Source organism: Melopsittacus undulatus, chromosome 9, assembly GCF_012275295.1.
Source record: "Melopsittacus undulatus isolate bMelUnd1 chromosome 9, bMelUnd1.mat.Z, whole genome shotgun sequence".
NCBI lineage: Eukaryota > Metazoa > Chordata > Aves > Psittaciformes > Psittaculidae > Melopsittacus > Melopsittacus undulatus.
Window position 1 is genome coordinate 14,376,854 of NC_047535.1, and position 25,758 is coordinate 14,402,611.

The 25,758-nt window shown below is 44.6% G+C and overlaps 2 protein-coding genes across 2 annotated transcripts in view; one reads left to right on the forward strand and one right to left on the reverse strand.

The window, feature by feature from the left end:
* SCAPER (S-phase cyclin A associated protein in the ER) overlaps nt 1-19,239 on the forward strand; it is a 147,241-nt gene extending 128,002 nt beyond the window's left edge. Inside the window, 3 exon segments of the mRNA XM_034066256.1 lie at nt 14,259-14,450; nt 17,110-17,161; nt 18,793-19,239. Of these exon segments, the coding sequence (XP_033922147.1) occupies nt 14,259-14,450; nt 17,110-17,161; nt 18,793-18,887 (339 nt within the window). The 3' untranslated portion in view covers nt 18,888-19,239.
* A 1,535-nt stretch (nt 19,240-20,774) lies between these two features.
* ISL2 (ISL LIM homeobox 2) lies at nt 20,775-24,140 on the reverse strand. The gene is made up of 6 exons (XM_034066060.1): nt 24,012-24,140; nt 22,863-23,052; nt 22,376-22,638; nt 21,995-22,278; nt 21,725-21,895; nt 20,775-21,613 (listed from the first exon to the last, which is right to left on the reverse strand). The coding sequence occupies exons 1-6, from the start codon at nt 24,067-24,069 to the stop codon at nt 21,497-21,499; spliced, it is 1,083 nt and encodes a 360-aa protein (XP_033921951.1). The 5' UTR covers nt 24,070-24,140; the 3' UTR covers nt 20,775-21,496.
* Nucleotides 24,141-25,758: the final 1,618 nt, after the last annotated feature.

Below are 25,758 nucleotides of genomic sequence, written 5' to 3' on the forward strand. Positions count from 1 at the left end.
CTTTCACTGCTAGGCAAAGTGGTATGACTTGCTTATGGTCATTAGTTTTAGGTGCTGGTAGTGTTGTGACTTCCAATAAAGATGCGATGCCGTCCATGGGAAGGGAAGTGCTTCCTACTCAGTCAATTATGGTTTAGGTTTTTATTATGTTACAAGCTTCCAATTTTTTCTTCCGTTGTTGATTGTCGTCAGCGTCCTACTAAAAATACAGACTTGGTCTCACAGTGAAGCTTTTCAAATGGGAGGCTTGAGCTCTTGGAAAGAACTGCATATTAAAAATAGAAACACCAGACTTGAGCTAGGAAAACAGATATCTATAGAGTCTGATAGCTCTTTTCATTTAGTATTTAAACAAACTTTAAAGGAGTCAATAACTGATGTATTTCAAAGCAGATTCACATTATTCTTGCAGTCAAATGTACATAGGTTTTGAAATATTTGTAGTTCAAGTAATTCTGTTCCTCTCTAAATTTGTATTCCTTATTACAAACCTTTATCTGTTTTCATTCCCTTTGACCCTCAAAAAAGAAAAGAACGAATAGTTGTTTGGAGTTTTCAGTGTGCCTTTTGTGATTGCTGTGCCTACCCACAGCAACAGAGAAATATCCAAACTGGCATATTGTAATAAAGGAAACAAAATGTATTCATTGGTAAAAAAAATTGCAGTTTCCCACTTTGGAGAAGAGATAGATTCCTAAAAGGGTTATTTTACAGCCTGTCAACCTCACTGTTGACCTTCTGTAGTAGCACTGTGATTTAAGTAAGTGAATTATTACCACTATACAGTCAAAATAATAAAAGGGCAATTTCCTAAATATTTCACATGCATAGAACAAAATCTTCCGAGAGCATCATATGCCAGTCATTTAATCTGAGGTAGGTTTGTCCGGTTTTATTACACTAGCTGTAAAAGTCTTTAGATTTAGTTGAGTGGTTAATTAAAAAGGAAAGTTCCTTTCTGTCACACAGCTTCGAGATTCAGATTTCACTGCAGTTTCCAGAAGCCCCAGATCAGAGGGGGCCTCACAGTGGATCCTACAGAAGTAGTGGTTGGGGTCCCAGTTAGTGTTTTCAGCATGGTTGGCTTTTGGTCCAGGCCCAAGTGATTCTGTCGGAGGGATGAGGACAGTGGATTCTTAAGGAATGCATTCCAAAGTGTTTTGATAGTGCTTGCTCTGTTTACTTTAAAAAGACTATGATTTTGCTGACTCTGCCCACATATGATATATTAGTAATATTCCTTTCCTTTTTTTATGTTTTGTTTTAATATTCATAAAGCTTTTCCAGGGCAGCTGCCATCACTGAAGAAATGAATCCGTTAGGAAAGTGAAAATTTCAAAACCCAAAGAGTATTTCTTTAATGTTTTAAATGCTTTAACATTGTTCATCAAGCCTGAACTGCACTGTCTGTTTTGTATCGGCACGTGAACTTCTGTTTACTCCAGTTAGACAGCCTGTGTTCCACCACACTGTAATCCTGCTGCAGCAGAGCTCGGCTTTATTGGGTATCTGCTTTGCCTGAAGTATGACAAAGGAAACCGAATCTCTTTTTTTGGCCACCATTTAATCTACTAACATATGAAAACAGGTCCCATGGTACTAAGGATAGACATGTAAAACTAAACTGCATAATAAAAATAATGTCCAATCTTTCAGTGAGCCAACCATACTATATCAGGCTACAGGATTACTCTAATTAAAATGTTCTTGTTAATTTAAAATATCCTTCTATTTCATTATATTTTTATTCCCTTTCATTGTTTGATTTAATTATTATAATGAATATAATTAGCATGTGCTGTCAGTTTGCCTCATTTGCATATTATATTGGATAATTGAATGTGGTCCCGTAATTAAATTAACATGAATGACAGGCAGGCGATTTGGCTTCTTTCACATTGCTGCGTTGGGAATAAAAATCTTTCCATATTCATTGCAGTTAGTGAATATTTTTCGTAGGAGAAGTCATCACAAATTAGCTCCTCAGGCTCAGGATCTTGTCTGACAGGCTCCAAAAGAAGTTGCATTGTTCGTGTGTATTGTTGTGCATTTATTTAAATGAAAATAGCTTTTGTTCTCTCAGTCTTTGATACACACCGAGTTTCGAGGGCTCTAAAAGAACCTCCCTAACTCGGGATTTGCAGGATAAGGAACTGTATCCTTCGAAATTGTTGAACTAAACCATATTATTACTAGATTGCAAAACAAAATGTTTGTGTAAGAGTGAGGTAAAAGTGTGTGCAGCTTTTAAAAGTTGAGTTACAAAATGAGGGTTTGTAGACTGTAGTAAAAAACTTCTCTTAGACTAATCAATGCAATTGGAAAAATTTGGATACACAAACTATGTGTCCTTGAAGAAGGGATTTCATCCCAAAAGTTCATCTTCTAGTTCTCTGTCTAACTTACTTCTCTGTGACTCTAAACCTTTTACCCCTAAACCTTTGTGTCTGTAAGAATGATATGTTCTTATTGTGAAGTTATAAATAATTGAAATGTTAATATTTAATAATCCATATGGTGAAAATAGAAGCACAACCATAACTATTCTGTGATTCTACAATTTAATAATATCATTCGCTATATAGATGTGGAAAATGTATCACAAAACTTTTTTCAGGCACACCAGGTCACTCCAGTTAAAGGCATAAAGAACAGTAAGAATACTGGATATTTTGGGAGAGGAATTTCTCCTATCTTAAAAATACAAAGCGTCATACCCCAAGATCACAGGTTTAAACATAATATTCAAAGAAATTAAACTGTGGTGTGAAAGGCACAGTTCTGAAAGGCTCGTGACATTTATGACTTGTTCCCAGCACAAAGGGAACTTGGTAGCTTGTCCCCAAGAATGGCTTCACCCTGAGACTGCCGTTTCCCTTTTTTTGTTAAATAATTTGATTAGAGTTTTATTTTCTTACTTCTTAGGATTTTTTTCAAGTGGAAGTTCTGTCATAGCAGTGACCCACAGTGTCTATCACGTACATGCATATATACATGCCATATATCCTAGCTGTGGTTACAAGTACTGCTAGGTTGTAAGGGACACTCACAAAGCAGTCTTGTATTAAAAGTTACCTTCTGGGGGGAAATTACTTTGTGCTTTCGAGAGTCTTGGTGTGTGGGTTGAGTGTCAGTACATGCCCAGTTGCCTCTAGTGTTCATGTGAAGAAAGAAAAAAACTTTTGATATGGGAAAAATGGTGAAAATCAGAAGTTGACAGCAACACTTGGAGGAATGGGTATAAAAATATTATGCAGAGTTTCCATGTGGGTTGTTTACTAGAGGCCATCATTAAACTTTCATTATTTCTGTTACTTTTGTGGTTGTGGAGTGCCTGGATTCTGATCTGGTAGGTGGAGGTTTTGAAAACAGAGGAATAAAGATGCAGGAACTGGTAGTTACCATATAGTTAATGTCCATATAAATGAATAGTATCTGAAATTACTTAATTCTGATTTTATGCATTTCCTTGCAGAGGAGAGGGGTTTAGGAGCATCAATTTCATCTTGAGGTTGTGGCTTTAGTGCTTTAAACCTTTCAAAAAAGAAAACAAACCAAAAAACCCACAACCTTTTAAAGCTTTATAGGTTTGAATGAAAAATATGCCTGGTAAATTTTGTGGAATAGCTGATTTTGGCAAGTGAGTGATTCATATGAACTTGTAGTCTTGACTACCATTTAGGAGCACTTAAGCTTGTGAACAAAACAAATCCCCTAAGGATTAAACTCACCAAGTTCAAATGGAGTAAATTAAAGCAGACCTGTAACTTGTGCTTTTTCTCTATCAGCCTTCTGTACTCAGACCACATAAATTCAGTTAAGTGAACCAGTGGCCATTGGTGAAAAGTGGGGATGGCTCTTAGGTAATTTGTCAGACACCTTTGTTGTTATTTGAGCTTAGAGAAGAAATGTGTCTGTTTTTAAGAAAGATCTATGACAAAGCAAATGAAATATGACAGAAGCATGTGGGGCTGCATATTTCCCACGTCCCATCTTATTGTATTTCTAATGTTCCAAAATACATCACATAATCTTTTTTTTTTTTTTTTCCTTTTTCGGAGAGGGTGTGTAGAATATGGGCAAAGATGTGACATGAAATCAAGGGTATTTAGTTTCAATTCACAGTGAGTGGATGAATCCTGTAGGAGGGGAAGAGAGAGTGTATAGGAATTAATATAAGAAATGAATGCGCTTGCATTTATCTTACTTTCTCAGTGTTAAACTGTAAACAGAAAAGAATAAACTTAGCTCCTAATGTCATAAAAAGCCAGCACTTTGAACAACCTTAAAATACAATCTGTAACTAAAGGTTAGGGATGCAGAGAGAGCAACTGACTAATGCCGCCTTCAGCAAGAGACGTTCTGATCTTATTCCTGGGTCAGGAATAAAAAGAGTTTGGAGGTCTCAGCTTAATCCCCAGTGGACCTTTGTCCACATCGAAAAAACACCACAGCGTCTGGCATAATCCTGCTTAATAAGCAGTTTCTTCTCAGCTAAGACCTGGGCCTGGAACATTATGGGTTTGGCTGGTGGAGCTCCGTTGGCGGAGATGGACACAGAAGCTTGCCCAGCGCCTGCCCTTGTTCTGCTCCTTCCCACCCAGCAGCTGGTCTCTGGGTCTCTCCTTTTCATGAGAAACTTCACACAAAAATTTAAAACAAAGTCTAAAGCCTGCAGATGTTTAATCCGGCCTTGGGAGCTATTGTCTGCCTCGCCTCGTGTGTGAGGGAACTCCCTCTACTTCTTCCATAAACTGTAAGTTTTCCAAGGCTCTGCAGACCCACAGTGACTGTCCCCAACATCACTGGCCCCATGCAGAGAGGACGCCAGCCTGCTCTGTGTTCACAGCTTTGGGTTTGGGCAGTTGACAGTTTTTTTTCAAGCACTTTGGATGCTGCTCTGAGGGTGGGAGCCTGTGAGAGGCCCAGAAATGTCTCCAGACCCATTTCATCATGTTCAGCTCAAGTAACACTCGATTGAAGTGATACTGAGACATAAAGACAAAACAAAATGCATTAGATCTTGCAAAGTAAGTACTATAGAAAATCTTGCTCGTCTTCCTCTCCCCTTAGTAGTGGGTAGATTATAGTACATTTTTTGTGGCAGAAAAATACATGTTCCTGTTCTCTGATGCTCTTCCTCAGCCAGCTCTGTAACATGTCCAATGGCTTAATGTTTCACAGTCCTTTTTAGTGGATGATCAGATATTTTCACAAACCCTTTATATTTCTTGTGGAAGCCAGAAGACAAAACGTGCTAGTGATAAAAAATAATCTCAGGCTGTATAGCTCAATTGCTAGTAGGGCTTTGGAGAGTGACAGAAAAAGCTTGCTTTTGAAGAGAGAGAATGCTTTTTATGTGGTTTAGACTCTAATATTTTAATTATTCACACCTTCTGGGGATCTTGACCCAAACTGGTTGTGTTTTCAAGGCTCATGGCAGAAGCCTCTGCAGATAGTCTGTTGGGATTTCTGTTGACTGTTCCTGTTTCTTCTCCAGCCTTTAAGTCAAGAGTTCTTCATTCAGATCAATTGAGTTTCACCTGTGTAAATAAGTAGAGAATCATGCCCAGAGCAGCAGCTGAACTTCAGAAGTGGTACATCATCAAAGGTGAAGATTCACCTAAGTATGAAGATGCTTCTTTGAAAATAGTGCAGGGCTATGAGGGCGAGTTCTAATAATTTCAGTGTAATACCTGAGAATCTGAGACATGGCAGGATAGGGGTTTTATCTGAGTTTGCAGAATATGTGTATTTCTCAATACATTTGATGTATAATATTCTCATCTGATTATGAATTATTAGGCCAACACTTGCAAATGGAAATCTCCTGTGATGTTATTTTGGAGAGTATGAAGTTTACCGTTTTCTAGAAAGCAGTGATACCCTCCAATGTAACAAGATGCTTAAGGAAATTATGAGCATTCAGCATGAGAGCAAGCTCACATGTTTAAACATTAATTTTTATGTTAGCATGTTAAATGCTAAAATGCTGTCATTTTTTAAACTCATACTTTTCCTTAATACCTTTTCTAGTTCAGGCATTAGATTACTGTACCCTGGGCATGTGTTAAATTCACAAATAGCCTCATTGCATGTTAGAATAGTTTCCATTCTCCTTTCACCACACTGTAATGGAGCTTATCTTTTACAATATCTGTTATTTACTTATTGTTAAATTTAATCTGTATGTATTTCATTTGTTATCTTATAATTAAGATAACATGTTAATGCTCATTTGGGGGGACATTTTTTCTCCCAAGATCTTTGTATACAGAACTTCTTTATCTGGATTTCCCACTAGCAACACTTTTGAGAAATAGTTTTACATCTTTCCTGCATCACTGTGCTTGCATTTGCTGTTGTCCTATCCTGAATGTTCAAAAGCCTCAGGATGATCACACAAAAACTGCTTTGATAACAGAGCACCTCTGAATCTGTGTGCCTAAACCATAGAGCCAGCTCTAATATAGTGTGGTTTATGGGAAGACTGATGTTATTTCTGAACTCTGTCTTCTCCTGTATGAAGGCTTCTGTGTGATGTTAAGGGAAAAAAAATCATGAATTTTTTAAATAGACAAAATTCTTTTTTTTAATTTTAATGAAGCATTCTAGAACTTTTTCATGAAAATGGTGCTCTGATTGTGAATAAATATTAGAAGGAATTTAGAACATTCCTTGCTCAGAGCCTTGCCAATAGTGGAGTTTGCAAACTGGAAAGAAAAGAGCTTGACCTTAAAACAGAAGAAGAGCCTGAGTGGTGACATATTCTGCTGATTGAATACTAGCAGTATGAGATCTGTTTATATAGAAGCAAAGAAATAATGCAGATCTAACTTTGAAGAGAAACTCTGCACTACTAATAGAAAAGACTTATTTCTTTACAAAGTTATAAATAACCTGACATCAAACAGGAGGATTTAACTGTTTGATGGAACACTGTAGTTACAGAGATTAGATGTACAGTTCCTGTTCAATAAAGTTGTTAGTTGTGTGTACAAATTAGAATTGACATTTATACAAATGATAAATAAATAAAAAAGAAACATTAATAGCTTCCATACCAACAGTACAATGTTAAGACCCAAATGTTTATAATGGCCATGGTCAAGTTTGGAACTGTAGGTCAGACAAGATAGTAGAAAAGGCAAGGAGTGCCCCTTAAAGATCCATTAGCTTTTTAGTCTGAGTTGTTCTAAGAAAATTGCATCTGAACATGAAATACATCAGCTTAATTTCCTAAAAATGAAAGGAAATTCTGTTAAGAAGGATGTTTTTCTAGGAAGTTAATTCAGTTCACAGTGATAATCACTGTATTTGTTTCTAGGCACCTAATGACTACACCATTTCATTAGCAGGTTTTTTTCTCCAAGAGCTGGCAAAGGTTTCACTTCAGGAGGTTTTAATCTTTACAAAGTTATGATTCAGCTCCGTTTTCCTGTATCCATGTTAGCATAATTTTGGCCCACTTTTCATTGGAGAAAAATGAAAAAAAAGAAAATAAAAAAAAAGCTACAACTTTGGTCAAAATCACTAAGAAATGCCAGCCTGACTGTGAAGCACTAAGAACACAATATTGTCTTGCGGACTTAGTCACGCAAGAGTGGTGCACTTAAATGACTTGTGCGGTTTGTTCAAATCTTGATGTTTGGGATTTCTGTGGCTACAGATTTCAGTTCTCTCCTTAGCAATCTCTCTCCTTTCTCTGCTATCTTAAAGCAGCAAGAAGCATTTTTTCCTTTCTTCTCTGGATGAAAGAAGCTGATAGGCTACAGAAAGCACACATAGGTCACAGTATCTTCCTACTGCAGTGTTGTCCAGCAAGCATCCTTCTGCTGCTTGGGGAGACCTGGCAGCAAATGTGCAGTTTCAGGTGCCTTGATGGCAGCTGAGAGTTGCTGGACATCATGTCTACCTTCTTGTTTGGACATCCCCGTACCCCTACAGGTCTAGTTTGTGGTGACTGTGCCCTAGCAGTGTCATCAGTACCAGCAATGCATTTGCTCCCAAAGTTTCTGCATTTTTATATTGCATATTTTAACAGCATGAACTGTGACATAATAAGGTATATATGTGAGATATAGCAAAAGGAATAGAAATAATAAGCAAATCATATGACCAAGGTAACTTCTAAGGACACTGGGTTTTTTAAACCTTCTGATGTTTTTGTGTACTTGATTTCTGGAAGGCTGGCAGGTGGCTACCAGGAGAGATGTGTCTGTCCAGGCTGCAGTGAGCTTTTCTGTTCTTTGTGAGGTGGAAAGCACACCTGTACACCTCTGTGGTCAAAAGTGTTACTGGGGACTTCAGGGAGCTGTCAGCTTAACAAAAAATAAGCTTTTGCAAAATTGTTGCCCTAAATGGTAGTGAGAAATCTGTGATAAAGGAAATCATGGGGCAGCACAACAACATGAAAACAAGAACTCAAATAAGTTACAGGATCTGCTATGAAGAGTACCCAGGTACAGTGTTTATTTTTGGTAACACTTAAATGATGTCTTCCAGGTATGTTTGTGAAAACTCTTCAGCAAGCCTCCCAAAAATGAAACAAAATTATGGAAGTACAGGTCCATGTTCCTAAGTTAGCTGGAGCTGGAGGCTCTTATGTACCCTGTAGATCTCCAAGGGCCAGCACCAGCTCTGTCCTCCAGCCCTGGGCTTAAAGGACCCTGGAACAAGGGGTTTCTGTTGGCAGCCTTGCTTGCCATGCCAGAATGGACATGGCAAGTGTCTGATGGCAAATGCTCCATCTTATTTAGCGGCTTCCTTTGATAGCCAGGGAAACTGCTTTGGCCAGTTCGAAGCTTACCCTGTTTTGCACTTGGACTTGATAACTTGACCACTGTCTGAGCTATTTGGAGGAGAACAACTTCTTGCCAGGCTTAAACCAACTAATTTTTAACCTGGAATACTTGGAGGAGATTTTTTAATTATTACTGAGGGGAGAGCAACCTTTGAGAGAATAAATAGCATGGTAAATATTACTGACATTTTAGCCATGTGGTGAATGTCTTGTAGCTTCTTAAGTGTATGCATAATTTGCAGTAAGTGGTGATAATTGATTCATAATATTATGATTCACTGGTCCAGTACAGCTTTAGTTCTCTGAGGAACTGGCTTTCTGAATTAGTTGAATACTCATTTTTCAGTTTTCTCTTTTGCCTTTGCATAGACAGAAAGCTTGCTGCTGGCTTTCTGTTCTTCCTGACCAGAAAATTAAGCAGCCTCTTGGAAAGATAATTCCAGTGTTTTTGTGGTATATTCAGACAGAAATAACTGACATGAATAATGTCTTCCCAGAGGCATCTGCAAATATCCAAGTGAAACAAGAAAACCTAAATCCATCACTAGAACTAGACTAAATATTGCTCTGAAAATCAGCACTCCCACTCCGCAGTAATCCTGGACTAACCTTATGTGCTGCACAAGGAGTGAAAAAGTTCCTGGTCTGACACTGAACCTTTTGGGGATTTGGGGATTCTTTTTTGTTACTTTTAATGAAATATCTGTCAATATTGAACATGAATGCATAGAACCATTGAAAACCAGCTGTGAAAGTTGCAGTCAGTGTTTTAAATTCAGTTAGTTTCTTGGGTTTTAAATGCTTTACATATGGAAAATGTTTAACTACAACATCCTCGAAAGTGCTGCTCCATGGTTAAAAAATGCAGAACTTCACAAGGCAGTTTGATTAAGCTGCTAGTTCTTGAAAACATAGTAGCATGCATCTACATTACATCTCTAATTAGGGGGTGAATATAGGAATGATTGGAATATATGATTTATCAATTCACTGCAATTTGGCTAATGTTTGCTCAGTGTTTTACATAACAGTCATTCTTCAACTTCCTGGCTGACATTTTAGTTTTCTTGATGAAAAATCCTGTTTATTACTTACAAGATGGTTACAAACTCAGTTACCTGATCATGAAGATATAGTTCCAGTGACTAGGGGATTCTTAGTTTAATTTTCCTGTAGAATTAACCATGAACTTGGTAAGATTTTCTTTCTGTTACCATTGCTGTATCATTGAAAAGACCTGGATCCTATTAGTAACAAAGATTTTATTATCCTGCTTTGACAAAAATTCATGCATACGCATTTAAAAGTGATGGTAGTTTTCATTCATGATAAAAGTAATACAGAGAAAAATCACATAAAAGACCAATATGTTTATATGCAGTAATAAATAGAATTGCGTTTACTTCCCCTTGCTGACTCTCATGTGAAGGTTGCCCCTGTGTCCTGCCCTTGCAAGCAAGGGAGGGAGTTGCACTTCTGTGATTCTCAGTCTTGCAGGATCATTAGAAAGCTCTTTTGGGGCCCTTGGAGCTACACAGAAAAGTTAGGTGAAGTTGGCTGCAACAGAGAAAAACCATACCCAGGTTATTTGGCTCCACATTAGTTCCCTAGCAAAGACCTTCAGTCCTGGGAAGATCTCCTTTGGATGGGGCCAGGAGGCACTGGCAGGAGAAGACTGCTGGAGCTGTCCTGGTGGGAATCCAGTGAAGAACTGCAGAATCCAGGATGGAATATCCTCCCAGCAGTCACTTCAGGTCTGTAGCCAGACACCCTACCGAAGTGGCAGGGGAAGCCTTATCTCCCAGCAAAATGATGACTTCCCCTCACAACTTTATTACTGTTCCATACTACAAGGAGCTTTTAATTTTTTTGATTGATTGTCCTTTTTTATTGCTCAAGTGCTGTGTGGCATATTGCTGGCTTTTGTCACTGTAGCCTGTTTTGAAAGACTGACTTTTATACTGCTCAGACTTTCACAGCTGGAAGAATTGCAGCAAACGGCCAAGCAGTGTACTGCATAGTGAATGTTGGCCCAGGTAAACTTGAGGGGGAAATGGATTGCATCTAGAGACTTCAGAAATCATGAATCACCCTTTCCTGAGTGATAGACTTCAGAAATACTGATACGGTGGATCAGGATGATTATTGCACCAGGGAGTGCAGAGTGCATTTTCCAAAGAGTCACCCGGAAGCATGGATTGCCTGGTAGGGCAGAAGAGAGTGCCTGACCCTCTGGCAATTGGAGATAAAGCAAATTAGCGGGACCTGTAGAAGGCTATAAACTGATGGGAGTGACAGAAGATAACTGATAGGCAACCTCCAAACTGTTGCTCAGTAAAAAGTACCCACAGGTCATCCCATTAGTCATCATGCTGGACAGTCAGCTAGCATGGGTTCCGCAGGCACAGCATGTGTGGTACAGGGAAGCTCAAAGTTCAGACAGAGACCAGGAGGGAAAACTCTGTTCCTAAAGGTGACTGTTAAAATTGGGTATTAGAGTGGCAGATACTGTGCAGCCTTGCTAAGAGCCAGCTTACGCAGTGCAGAGGTTGCTTCAGTTCAGAGCAGAGAGGGATTTAAGGTGCTGTGGCCTCTCATTTTCAGCAGACTCTTACGCTGAAAGCAGACATTGCCATTGGCCGGTGCTTTCTGGTGTGCTAACCCTGAATCGCACCCCCACGCTCTGCAAGAGGGGCTTCACCTCTGAAAGGTGTCAGGGTCTCAAGTTCGGCTGGTAGCACAAAGGAAGACTTTGTTCATTGAGCATGAAATATCATTTCAGAAAATGTATTTACCATGTCTCTTACCTGTGTGCATAGTCTGGAAGCAAAATCTTATAATGAAATATAGAAAATATTAATGTGGGCTGTCTGCTCTGAATAGATAAATAAATAATAGATAAATAATCAAGTAAAAAAAGTAAGGCTTGTACCAACTTGATAGTTCAGCAAAAGAAAACCACAAGCAAATATTAATGGAACCTAGGCACATATCTGAAGTTAAAGCCCAGCTTAAATGCTGGGCTGTACAGAAATGTGGTGATTTAATTAGGATCTTGTTACGTTTGACATTCTTATTTGACTTCCAGGCTAGAGAGGGAGCAACAAGAAAAGCTAATTCTAGGTAAATGTGTCTGGATTACCGTATGTGGCAGAAGGAGGAGCAAGCTTTCTGCACTGGATTTCAGTGAGGAGTTTGTATCTCATATTAGAGCATTTAAATAAGATGAATATTCCAGGCTGCAGAACTCCCTGGGATCATTATGCCAAATGACTGTTTAAAAATAAAACAAGTAAAGAGAAGTCTTTTTCCACTGTAAAGAAGTCATATGCAAGGTTTTAATTTGTTTTCTTCATTGTTCATCTGCTAAATCAAGTGCCGGACTTCACTTCCTCCACCGGTTGACAGTGAAACAAGGGATATGTGCTCTGCTTGAGGTTTATTTGGGGCTTTCTTCCAGTAAGGGGTGACTCATGATTGTTGTCTTTATTTATTTTCCAGAGTACATTATAGAGTGTATCAGGTTTAGTGGCTGCATTAGTACAGTGAGCTGAAATTATTAAATTGTTTCCACATGTGATAAATACCAATTAAAACCACCATTGTCTATAGCTTCCTAGCTGTAATGTTGATAATATCATAGTAGTAAAAATGCTGAAAAGCAAAGGAGAATGCAGTAACAATTCTGTGGAAGCGATTTGGGTGTCTGCACTCTTTGTTTGCCAAGGGTTCACTGATTTTCCATGGCACTTTTAGAACAGGTAAAGGAAGTGAAGTGTGAAATGAAAAAGTCCCCAAAATTCTTTTCCTCTCCCTGTTCATCAAGGGGGCAGTGGCCATTAAAAAGAAACTGAGAATTCTCTTGTTCTCTCCTGGATCAGAAGTACTAGTTGTAGTTATTTTAGTACAGTTACAACTGATTTTAATAACTTTTCTTATTATAGAATTTACCTTCAAAAAACATGGATTTATAAATAACCGCTGTGATCATTTATAAATTCAATTCAGTCATTTTAAAATGCAGTCCATAATCACCAACTCGAAAGGCAGCTCTTGCTTGCAGGATGGTATCCCTTAGGTAAGTTTAGAAACACCCAAATGCTTCAGTGCTGTTTTGCTCAAAACACTGTCCGAATGTATGCTGGATTTTCACTATTTTGGCTGTCTTTTAAAAATTCCTCCTGTATTTAATGGCATTAAGACATTTCTACCAGTATTTTAAAGGTTTTCAATGTCTTTTTGCCTGGTGAATTGGGGAGTGGGGGGGAAGCAAATTATTACTTTGTTGATTTCGTTTTTAAACTGAACTGCATTATCAACTGAGTGTGTGCTCTGAAGGTATTGTTAAAAGTGCTTTGAAAACTTGTAAATCCCTGTAATTTATGTTCTTGTGGTCTCAACTGCTTCTTTCTGTCCTTCTGGTTTTAATTTGAATGCAGTCGTGTCTGGGTGTGTACCTGTAAAATTGTGTTTTTCCAAGTACAATTTACAGTCGTGACCTGAAGTTTTACAGTGTTCTGACCTTATAGGAGCTTCCTCCTATGCCGAAAAGCCATCTTTGGGTCAAGCAGCTCTTTCATATTATAATTGTCTAATCAAGGTTACTTGGAACAGATCTGATTTTGGCATTTTTTAGTTTATCACAAAGACTTTATAAGAATATCAAGTAAAGTGGAAAGGTTCCTTTGCAGGAGACAAGTAATAGCATTGCCTTATTTCTTCAGATGTACACAGTTGTAAACTTAGCCTGCTTCACGACAACAGTCCCATTTATCTAAACAATTCTCCTTTTAGAGTCAATGGCACTGATAGAAACTGAGATAAGAAATACAGATGGGAGGATCTTTCTGAGTCTCTACTTACTGAAACTCCTTGCTGTGCAGCTTACAATCACCTTTTCTTTCTGGTGCCTGAGAATGCGAGGCAGACATCTACCATGAAACAGAGTCCTCCTTAATTGCCAGAGAGCACACTAGTGAAGAATGATCGAGCTTCAGGAGGATTTTTACAGTCCTGGTGATCTCTTGCTTGACTGTTTTTTTTTACCGCTTAAAGACACGCTTACTGTGCTTTTAAATGGCAGGGGTTGGGGATTGTTGTTTTGTAACTCTAACTCATAGTAGTCTTGTTGCTATCATTCTTTGTCTTTTGAGTGAAGGTATTATCTATTTTATTGTAATCTGCAGATTAATCCCCTTCTCTTTTACTTACTGTCTGGGTGATATGGGAAAAAGAAGTTTCACAGACGTATATTCTTTGTCTTCCACTGTAATAAAAGTAATACATGCACACTACAACAGCAGTCATTTAGACTAGATGTTATAAACTTTTCTTTTAGTATTTACTCCTCAGCCACACTCATTTTTTTAGCATGACTTCAGCACCCTTGGTGGTTAACAGGAAGAGAAGAGCAGATTGATCACGTGCCTTAATTTTGTGCTCTTTGTCTTTTCAGATCATTGTACAGTCTGGCCGTCACCCCACGGTGCTGCAAAAACTATGCCAGTTGCCTTTCCAGTATTTCAGCGATCCTCGTTTAATCAAAGTGCTCTTCCCTTCACTAATAGCTGCGTGTTACAATAACCCTCAAAACAAGATCATCCTGGAGCAGGAGATGAGTTGCGTTTTACTCGCCACATTCATTCAGGTAGCTATTGCAGTCACATAACAGCGGTGTGCGGGGTCACTGCAAGAGGTTTTCTCATCTTTGCTCTGTGTGTGGAAATGATTTGGCTTAAGTAAAACAAGTAAACAGCATTGAAGTACTTCTGAGATTCTCTGCAGCACTTCAAACCACACATTATGCCTGTACTTGAGGCATCTTGTAACACTAAAAGGTTACCGAGTAGACCAGGTTCTCACTATCCCATGCAATGTGCTGGGAAAGTTTGGTGCTTGTCCTGCTATTTCAAGACAGTTCTTAAAATACTTATTTTTTAAACCTGCTGCACATATAGCATATCTGAAATCACTATATTAATGTGTTTACATACAAATGTACAGTTGTATACCGTGTACAATAGATTTACAGAGAGAACTGAACAGAAGTGTATATATTTTGTGCAGAAAATACACAGAACATATGTTACCAGTCCAATCTTGCAGTCTTTATTTTTGACAGTAAGCCACCAAGGTCATGACAAATACTGTTTTGAGTAAGGCTTTACAGCATTTTTGTTCTCTTTGTCTCAGTTTATATGCTGTGCTTTATGTATCAGTTTTTATGTGTGCCTCATGTTTTCCATACACTTTATTGACTGTTTCCAATAAATAAATGCAGTTTTTGTAAACACTCTACTATTAAAAAGTAATATGCGTTTAGGAGTCTAGTAACTCTGTATCAGTCACCTGAAAGTTGCATTTGTTGATACAGAAATATTAGTCAAACTCTTTTTCCTAATGCTCTCCAGCTAGTCCAAGGGCAGGCTACACAAATTTGGGACAGAAGGCACAAGAAGTAAATGTTTACTAGAAGTTTTGTATAACATCAAACTTCTGAGTGCAGCTACTTTTTATCCTTTTAATATTAAAATAATTACATAGTAGTTTAAAAAAAGAAAAGTTTGGAAGTTAGTATCTAAAGAATTTGCCATATAGTAATGAACTTCTGCTTAAATACAAAGCTGTAGTTCATCTGTGACTTTCTTAAAGTGAAACTGCAGATTTCAGTGTAGTAGTTGCAGTAAAAAAAGGTTAATATAAGCATTATGAGTAAATGCAGCAAGTTTAGCTTGGATTTTTTCAGCCAAAAAACATGAGAGTGGAGGAGAGTGTTCCCTATACAATGATTAAGGTTATTTTCCTTCTTTTCCATGCTATAAGGGAGAGAATGGCATTTAAATCCCCAGTAGCTACAGCAGAGTGTTAGGTATATTTACAAGGATCAACGTTATTAATTTGATTTCCAATTAGAGGTATATCTCAGATGCCAAATCCACATTCTATTCTTGCAGGCTTTTAAAAAAGGCGTTATATTAAAATAGGGAAGATCCTTGTGTGCTGTAAAGTGTCTTTGCTGACCTCACCCCTACTTTAGTATTTTACCCATTTTAAAATCTAATCCCAACTCTTGCACGTGCACACGCACAGAGAGCGATTCTGAAAGGAAGCAGGGAACGCTCAAAACCCCGCAGACATGGAAGAAACTTGCCTCTGTACTTCTGTTTCAACCCGCTGCTGTTTGTCAAGCAAATCTCTCATGTGCTTCAGTGGAAGGTTTGGGAAAGAGGGTAAAATGTTTCCCCATGACTAGAAAATGAGATTCTTCCTGTGCCAGGGAATGCAAAAAAGAAGTTCCGTTTATGTAAAAGTTTGGTGGTGTGTACGAATATAACACTTAAAATACAGTGTGTTAAATGTGTGCAGCGTAAATCAAAGGAAAATGATTGCTGGATTTTACAACGATGTACGTTGTACCTCCCTACCAGCAGATTTATTTCTATCATCCGAAGTTTGCATCATCCACTTTGTTACTTCTGTTTCTAGTTATGCTGAAATAATTAGAAAACACTTAGGAGTATCCAGGGTTTGCTAAACTGTATTTCTTGTGTCAAATAATGCTGTCTGCTCAGTGAAAACTTGAACAATAGATAGGATCCTAGAAGCCCTGTCCATACTGGGGCAGCTGACTTGCATAATCCTACGATGTTCTGAGCAAAGTTGGTGTCCTTACTGACTCCAGAGGATGCAGCTTCCCCTCCGATAGCAGCAAGGATCACACGGCGCACTGGGCAGAGATTAACTGGTTCCGCAGCTGGCTGCAGCATTGGCGAGAGTTAATCACCTCTGTGGAAGGACATCGCTTGCTCTCTGGAGATCAGGATTCCAGGGTCACCAGGAACCATAGCCGATGAAATCGGGATAATGCAAGAATTTTCCAAGAGTGTATCTGGAGTTAGGAGCATAAATCTAAACCACCTTTTGATGTAAAGAAACATAGCTGTAGTAAATGTTCTCTTAAAGGTCATGGTAATAACTATTTCTTAAAGAGATATTAAAACCTTGTTTTTTTCTGTTGTGTATTAAAATGGGGGTTGTTTTTTGGCTTTGTTGGGAGTGGGGAATGTTGAAAAAAAAGTACAAATAAGTGTATGAAACCCCACTGTATATGACAGAATTGAAGTGCTGGCAATATTCTGTTAGGAAATGTAGCATACAAGCCAAAGTTTGGTAATTTACAGATTTCACCAAGTATTAGTAGTTTTGAGTGACCATGAAGGCTTAAAAATGTTGTTTGAATTCCTCGGGTGTAAGATCTGAAAATCTAATGCCAATTTGTTCCTTTTTTTTTTTTCTTTCCCTCATAGGATTTTGCACAGAGTTCAGGCCAGATGGATAATCAGTTATCTCAGCAGAGGGGTACGTCTCCAATCAAATAGAAAAGGGTACCAACTGGGTAACAAAGTGTGTAGATATTATATTTTACTGTGATGGAAAATTTCTGAATCTGCATCATGAAGACATAGAGTAATTTACGTAGAATAAATTGGAACATGATTTTACAGTCTGGGGAGAGGCTCCCTAACTTGCATTCCGATATAAGCATACATGTCTTCCAGCCTGCTGCTCATCGTATCAGGCATTCAGACCATTAGTCTTTATTAAATGCTATGCCATATCATGTCTTAAAATGTGATACTGAACGTGCACATACTTAATTAGCAGTCACAAAGGCTACCTTCAGAAGTTTTAGGTTGCAGAAGCCACGCAGCCATTGCCAACACACCCAGAGAGCCAGAAATCACTAAAATACCACCCTGTAGTTATTCTGTGAAGTTTGTCAGTTTGCAGAAGAGTTGTGATTTCTCCCTCCCCCCCCTCCCGTTGTAAATATTGTGTAAAACACAGTTAACCTCTTTAGGTTAAAAGTCTGAAAGCCTCCCAGCTAAGATGGCTATTGCTTGTTAAACATGCCTGAAATTCAAGGGCCTTGATGGGAATCCGGTCTTGAGTCGCCCATATTTTGCATGAAGTGTGTCACTCAGTTGTTTCCCCTTAATAGCGAGCAGAAATCCATCACCATTTTGGTGTACATTTGGCAGAACATGAGCAGTTCTAGGTCTAAAGCATTATCATTGTGCTTAAAAATAAATTACAAAGCACAAAGTTAACTTTATGGAGCTTTTTACTGTCCTCTTAGTCTGAAGCAGCCTTGTGCAGTGGCAGCAGCACAATCTTTCCAGGATTGTGTTTGCATGAGAATCTGCTCAAAAAACATCTAAAATCCAAGTGGAAAACTGCTTTTTATTTTCACTATTCAAACTGGAAGAGCTTTTAAACAAAGATGACTATGTGGTGACATGTGAGTGTGATTTCTAAATATTCCCCAGTTGCACAAAAGATGGCTTAATGATAATATAAGCAGGATTGGGTTTATCCATTTTATCACTTGGAATGTGAACACTGGTGTCCCCCACGAAAACAAATGAGAGCAGTAACACTGCTGGGAATATAAAATGCAAATCTCAGTGCCACAAAGCGTCAAACATTGCGAACCCCTGCACTCATTGCTAGTCCTGTTCACATTGCCAGCAGTACTCATAGGAGTGAAAGCTGCCTGTGTAATTGTGCTGGGAGCTTTGGGGGAATCGGGGAGCAAAACTCCTCCACAGCCCTTTGTGGAGAGAGAAGCTGCTAGGCAGTGCTGAGGGTGCCCAAACTTGAGTGAGGCTGAGCTGGTCCACAGGGGGGTCCAGGAACATTAAGTGCATGAAGATGTATATAATGTTACCATGCATAAAGCAGAGAGCCTTAGCCAAAAGCTTAAAGATCTTAGCCTTTGCTCATCAGAACCCCCATTTTTAAAGCTAAACCTCAATGTCTAGAGCTCCACAAAAGCTTCATTGCCTGATCTGGGAAGTTTTTGGTGGGGAGAGAGGAGTAAATGACCTAGAGTATCTGGAATTGTCTGTGAGCTCGTTATTCTTGGTTTCTTGCCATCTGATCTGAAGAGGGAATAACTTGGTAATTTTATGTTCTATCTTCAACAGAGAAATTTTTCACTTCTCAAGATTATCTTGAGCTGTCCAACAGATTCCCCCGGCAGTCCTGGGAAGAAGCTCGGCAGTTCTTTTTGAAGAAATAAGTGTTGTATTTGGTTTTACAGTCCCTAACGTCATCATGCTGACCCGTTCCTGCTGACTCCCTTCTTTACAAGGCTATTCCAAAACGGTTTTGATACTCTGAATACTTATGTTGTAGATACATAATTTGCACTATTTATATCATAAGTACTGTAGATACTTTTGAGTTCTGTTTTGTAATTTTGATAATTTGAGTTTATTTCGTTCACGTATGCGATGTGATGATTTGGGTAGCTTCTACCCTGTGATGTTGGTGGTACCTACATTGCGGAACTGCTGAAATAAGATTGCCAATGGAAGAAAATACGTTCTATATATCTTGTAATAAAGTAACTTATTCTGCCTGTACTGTGACTTCCGCGTTACAAATGTCGGCGTGTTCGCGCTGCCATGCACAAGGCTTGGAGGGATGCTGGGATGTGTTCCCAGTGATCAGGCGCCTGCAGCGTTTGTCAGAGCTGGCTCTGAGGAGAGCTCGCGTTTGAGTTCGTGGTGGTGTGGGGGAAGCCCCCCCTGCCCCACACGCGTTTCCGACGTTTCGGTACGACGGAACACCGCGTGCTGCCGCCGCTGCGCACTTCAACGGCGAAACCGGCGCGTGCCTCCGCGAGGCTCGTTTCCCGCGCGCGCGGCTCGGCTCCTGAGGGGGCCCTGCGCGGCGGGGACGCGGCTCCCTCAGGGCAGGCGCCCGCCAAGGGCCGCAACGATCGCGGGTTGCTCTCGGCCGCGGGGGCAGGAACCGTCCCCAGCGGCCGGGCCAGGTCCGGTCCGATCCGCACCTGAGCCGGCGGCGGCAAACCCGAGCGCCTGCCTGAGGCGCGAGCTCGGGCTCCCCGGCCGCCTCCGCGGAGCCGGTTTTACGGCCTGGGCGGCCCCGCACTCTGGTGACGGACGCTGCTTGCTTCAGACCAGGCCCGGGGGAGCGCGAAGAGCCGAAATTTGACCCGGCCGGAGGCAGGTAACTGCGCGGGCCCCGCCGAGGGGTTGGGGGGACGGGAGACCCTTTTCCCACCTGCCTCGGGCCGGGGGCCGCACCCCGGGCGGCAGCAGAGGCGCCCCCGACTGCGGCGGCCTCTTCGCCGCTCCCGCTGGCACGTCCCCGGCAGCCGGGCTGCTGCGTGCCCCCCGACGGCAGCTGCGGGTCGGCTCGGCCGGGGACCCTGCTCCCGCACACCCTCAGCCCCTCGGTGGTGGTGGAGCCGTCCCCTCCACGGTGCCTTGTGGCCCGGGGTGCTCCCCGAGGCTGCGGGACTGATTGCCCTGTGATGGGGTAGTGGGGGCCGTTCGTCGTGGTTTAAGGCTGCCCGGGCCTGCGGTCCCGCCGGGACCCGGCCCTGAGCGCATTCCTGCCGAGGTAACGGGGAGGTAGCGGGAGCCGGGGCGGCCCCCGCCGCTCTCGCAGGTGATGCCAAAGGCAGATAAGGAGCCGCCGCCTGAGTCTAGACGGGGGGGATGAATACAAGCGAGGGAACGGCTCTGCTCGCCGCCACCGCCCGGGGGAGCGCCCACAGCAGAGACCCGCCGCCCCCGGGGAGGAGGCGAGGCTGTCCCGCACTGCGGCAGGTGCGGGCACGACCCGGTCGAGCCCGGGGGCTGCTCCAAAGGAGAAACCTGCGCTCCGCCTCCCCGGCTATAAATAAGCGGCCTCGGGAGGGAAAGCCGATTAGAGCTGTGCGGTGAGGCCGTGCAGGCAAAGCCAGGGCTCCGCCCGTCCCGACTGGCACCCCGATCCGCACCGCGCTCTGCTCCGCACCCCATTTCGCGACACACTCCGCGCTCCACTCTGCTCCCCGACCTGGCCGGCAGCGCTGCTCAGTGCAAGGGGAGCACCTTCACCGTTCTTCCGCGCCTTTTCATTCGTTTCAATCCTTTCCCTTTCTTTCTTTCTCTTTTTTTATTAAGTCCAAAATATTTAATCCCACTATTCAACCGCTGACTCTGACAATAAATAACAATAACTTACTTTTGTTCGTTAAAGGCTCAAACAATCCGTCCTCCGTCCATTCATAATTTAACATTAGTACTGGTTTCCCCGTTTAAAAGTCTCGTTTCCGTGTCCCGTTTTTCCAGCGATTGGTGCGGGGCCGGGCGCCGCGGCCCGGGAGAGGCATCGGCGTGAGATGAGGCTGGACGGAGCGGCTCCCCGGAGGGGAGGGCCAGGCCGGCTCCGCAGCCGCGGGAAGGCGCGGACGCCGGGGAAGTCTCTCCCCCGTTTTGTGTTTCTCTTTTTCCTTTTCCCTTCCAAAAAGGGAAGAAAAGCCGTCCCCGGCGCAAGCGGCGGGCGAGGTAGCCTGTCACCATGCCGGGCTCCAGCGGGGAAATCCGCGTTTCTTTGGGGAAAAGAAACATCGAAATCCGCAGGGAAAAAAAACCCAAAACAACAAAATAACGAAATAATCTGGGCAGGGGCTCTCTCTCCAGTCTGGTGAAGGCAGCGAGGATCCCGGTGCTTTTTTGGCCGTCAGTAACACATTTTTTGTTTGTTTTTAAATAAGAATAATTAAAAAACAAAGGCGTTTGTCCGGCGCTCTGGGAGCGGCCCGGGGCCGGGTGTCTCATGCAGGGAGCGCAGGCATGCGGAAGTCCCGCAGCGGCGGGCGGCCGGGCCGCCTCACGTCTCGGCTGGGCTGGGCACCATGCTGTTGGGGGTGTCGGGGAGCTGGGAGGACAGCGAGGTCACGTCGCTGCCGGATGAGGTGCCCAAGGAGCCAGACTCTGAGAATGAGACCTGGGGGAGCAGCAGTGGTGAGAGCGCGGCGCGGGCCTCACCGCGTCCCCTCCCCATCCCGCAGATCCCCTGCCCGCCCCCCGCGGCGAGGCACGGTGCGGTGCTGCTCACCAGCTGCTGGAAAGCGGCGGGTTGCTCCAGGTCGCTCTGCAGGGCAAACTCGCTGAGCGCCTTCCAGGGCGGCTGGTAGGTCTGGACCTCCACGGCGCTGCCCTGCACGGCGCTCTCGTGGCGGATGGGGCTGCCGGCCACCAGCGGTGTCCCGGTGAGGCCCTGCAGGCTCTGCGGGCACACGGGGCTTCAGCGCGGCTGCCGCCAGCACCCGCAGCCTGGGGCAACCCTCCCAAACATCCCTCCCCGGCGGCGCGGGCGGGCTCTCACCGTCTTGTCGCTGTGCTGCTGCTGTTGGAGCTGCTTCATGAGGATGGACTTCTTCTTGTCCTTGCAGCGCTTGTTCTGGAACCAGACTCGGATGACGCGGGGGCTGAGCCCTGTCATCTCCACTAGCTGCTCCTTCATCAGGGCGTCGGGGCGCGGGTTGGCTGCGTAGCAGGTCCGCAGCGTGTGCAGCTGCTTCTCGTTCAGCACCGTTCGCACGCGGGTGGTCTTCTCCGTTGCCTTGTGCGCCGGGGGCCGCGGGACGGGCGGCCTCCCGGGCACCGGCTCTGCGGCGGGCAGGGAGGGAACATACAGTCAGCATCGCCTCCCGCCCGCCGCAGCCCTCCCGTCCTCTATCGTTCTGTCCCTCCCTCTCGCCGGTACCTGCGAGGTGGCCGGCGGCGGCGGCCGGCGGCAGCGCGGGGCTGCGCGGCCCTCGGGCGGCGCCGCCGTCGGGAGGTAGCCCGTGGTCGGCGCGGCAGAGCAGGTCGCGCTCCCGCAGGCAGAACTGGTCTCCGGGCAGGAGCTGCCGGCCGCAGGCTGCGCAGCGGAAGCACTCCAGGTGGTAGACGTGGTCGCGGGCTCGCATCACCAGGTCGCTGCTGCTGAAGGCCGCCCGGCACTGGGCACACTTGATGCCGAAGAGCCTGAGGGGACGCGAGGCACTGTCAGGGACCGCAGCCGCACCGTCGGGAGGCTCCGGGAGGCGCCACGGGGATGGGCAGCGGCCGAGAATCAGGTTTTCGTTTGGGGGAAATTCAGGGTCTTAAGGGGCTTTTGTGCTTTTTCAGGTTTGGGTTCGATTTTTATATATATGTATATATATGCATATATACATATATACAACGAGCGTGGGCGCATTTCGGGTCACCTGCTGTAATCCCGTTTGCAGTAGGCCTTGCCGTCGCGCAGGAAGCATGTGCAGGTCTCGTCCAGGGGCTGCCCGCACTCGGCGCACTTGAGGCAGGCGACATGCCACTCCAGGTCTGGCGACACCCGCAGCAGGAAGGGGTCCTGGATGCGGCCCCCGCAGCCCGCGCACAGGGCCAGCCCCGGCCGCCCTGCCGGGAGCGAGCAGGGCACAGTCAGGGGCAGCGATGAGTGAAAGCAGAAGCGCCAGGAATTAGGGAAAGACACTTCTTTTTTATTTTTTACTTTTCTTTCTTTTTTTTTCAAATAAGGAGGAAAAAGGACAGAAACATGGAGAGAATAAAAGGACACAGGAAACGAAAGAGAAAAAATGGATCCGAAAAAAGAAGAAACTTGATCGATGGAAATAAATGCAGAAAGAGGCATAAAAGTAGAATTTCGGAAAAGGAAATAAAAGCAGAGTCATTAAAACAAAAGCTGAGGAAAAACTGGAAGAAAGAAAGAAAGAAAAACAAATGAAAACAGAATGACAGAAAGAAAAATAAACCAGCCAAAAAAAACCCAGAAAGAGACAGTTAAAATGGGAACATGGACAAATGGAAACAATAAGAGAAAAGAAATCAAAGGAAGAGAAATAAACCTAGAAACAAAACAAAACTAGAAGAATCGTAAGAACAAGAAATAAATAGAAACGGAAAGAGAAATTTAAAAACTAAAAAGGCAAACCGAAATAGAGAAAAAGAGACAAATGGTAACGCAGGCCGGGAAACAGGGAAGGAAAGAAAGAAAAAGCGCAGGGAAGGAGAGTAAGACACGGGAGCAGCAATAAGACCCGAGATCAGTAGCGCAGACAGCCAAAGGGACAGGCATTCGGTAAGAAGTGGAGCCAGCGTGGCCGGGGCACGCGGGGCGCCAACGGGAACAGAAGCACCGGAGATGCCACGGGCCAAGCCGGCAGCCGCCCTCGCCCGCCACGGTGCTGCAGCCCTTCCCGGCGCTGTCACGGCGCCCGCGGGTCCGGGGCGGCACGACGGCCGCAGGTCTGACCGACGGCACCGGCGGCGCAGCACTCGGTCCCGCAGAGCTCCGCGGCCGCTCCGCCGCTCCCGCCCGCCCCAGAACCGCGTTGCCTTGCGCGGCGCGCACTTACTTTTGGAGGGCTCCCCCATGGCGCCCGGGAGCGGCCGCGGGAGGAGGATGTCCACCATGCGGGCGGCCCCCTGCGCACCGCCAGCGATGCGGGATGCGGCGCCGCCGCTCCACCACTACCCGCGCCGCGCGGGGCGGGGGCCGCGCCCGCCCCCCCGGGCCCGCCCCGCCGGGCCGCGCCGTGATGTCAGCGCGCACCGGCCGCGGGGGGGGGGGGGGCGGTGCTGACCTCACCGCGCGGCCCCCAGAGGCGATTGGCGGCCGTGGGGAGGGCGCCCGCGGATTGGCCGTGGTGAACAATGGGCGCGCGGTGGGGCGCGGAGCGGTGCGGAGCGGCGCGGACTCCCCATGCCGCCCCGCGGGATCCCGGCCTGGCTTGGCTCGACGCCGGCTCGGACGAGGCGGGTAGCTCTGCGCGCCGCGGGAGAAGCTGCTCCACTGAAGCGCTGGGTGCGCTCCTCAGCGCCCTGGGTCCCGGGCAGCCGCGGCACCAGCCCGGCCTCTGGCGGGACCCCCCAGCCGCCTAAAGTTGTAGCCAGCGCGGAGCGCACCTGCCCTGCGCGAGGAGGGGACAGCGGCGCCGGCAGCCCGAGGCCGTGGAGATTCATTTCAGCTTTTCTTCTTCCTGTCTTCCCTGTTCTTTCCCTTGACTTTTAGTTAGCCTTTAATTTTCTCCTTTTATTTCCCATGTTCTGTTCTTTCCCCTCTCTTTCGCCTTCTATTTCGTTGTCTCTTACCCCCGCTTTTCGAGGTGCCGCTGGCAGGTGCCCGCGGACGGGCACGGCGGGACAGTGCTCGGCTTTGCGTGGAGGTGCACCCTCACGGCAGATGGGACGGGGGCTCTGTAGCGGCCGTCCGCTCAAAGCTGCGCGCTCGCGGAGCGATTCCCTGCTGGGGGGCGTGTGTGGGAGGGCCGCTCCGACAGACGCGAACGGGACCGCCGGCATTGTCGGGCGGCCGTCCCGGGCAGCAGCTGTGTGATGAGTTGAAGTTACAGGGAAAAATAATACTTTACCGCATTTTCGTGCACCTGATCCCGTGTTTCTTCTACAGCTGAACCTTTCCCATTGTTTTTTTAGCCCTTCTATTAATTTTTCCTCCATCTTTACCTCCAATCTCTATGGGCTTCCTGTCATTAGCAGAAAAATAGGTAGAGCACTTAAGCGGCCTTTGGCTCGGTTTTAAATTCCCAAAGACTTCACAGCGTAGCAGCATGAGTATCTCAAAAGGTCCAGGGAAGCTTGTAAGTGCTGGAATTGAGACTGCTGCTGTCCTGGGGCTTTGGTCCTGCCCCTCCTCTCCACACAATTTATGTTTTGAATTCTACTCACAGAATTCGACAGGCATAGGCCAGCCTGTATGGCTTAGGAAGGACATGATGACTTTAACTTTTGGTTCAGAAAGGGCAGACTGTGCTCATTTTGCTCTGAGAAGAGAGGCAGGATGGATTTTCCAGCTGAAGCACTTATTTTCTGTACAAGTCAAGCTCCCTGTAGGTATGAAACCCAAGAAGCTGAGGAGGGGGAGAGGACAGTGTGGGTAACTGGCTATTTGTGTATTTGATCCACTCTCCCTGCCTGACCACAGCCCCTGCTACACCTTTGAGAACCCCAAATGTTGAAAGCAAACATTAAAGCTTGCACAAGAGCCAAGGGGTAAGCATGAGGGCATTTGGGGTACCCACTTCAGCAGGGGCATATGTCACCAGGGGATTTTGGCATCTTTGTCTGCCCCTGCATGTGTGAAGG

Excerpts from the sequence above, each read along its gene's own strand:
- ISL2 (XM_034066060.1), bottom strand. The coding sequence starts at position 24,069 with ATGGTGGACATCCTCCTCCCGCGGCCGCTCCCGGGCGCCATGGGGGAG. Across the intron at positions 23,053-24,011 it reads CATGGGGGAGCCCTCCAAAA|GGCGGCCGGGGCTGGCCCTG; the intron begins GTAAGTGCGCGC and ends CGCTCCCGGCAG. Across the intron at positions 22,639-22,862 it reads TGCAAACGGGATTACAGCAG|GCTCTTCGGCATCAAGTGTG; the intron begins GTGACCCGAAAT and ends GCGTCCCCTCAG.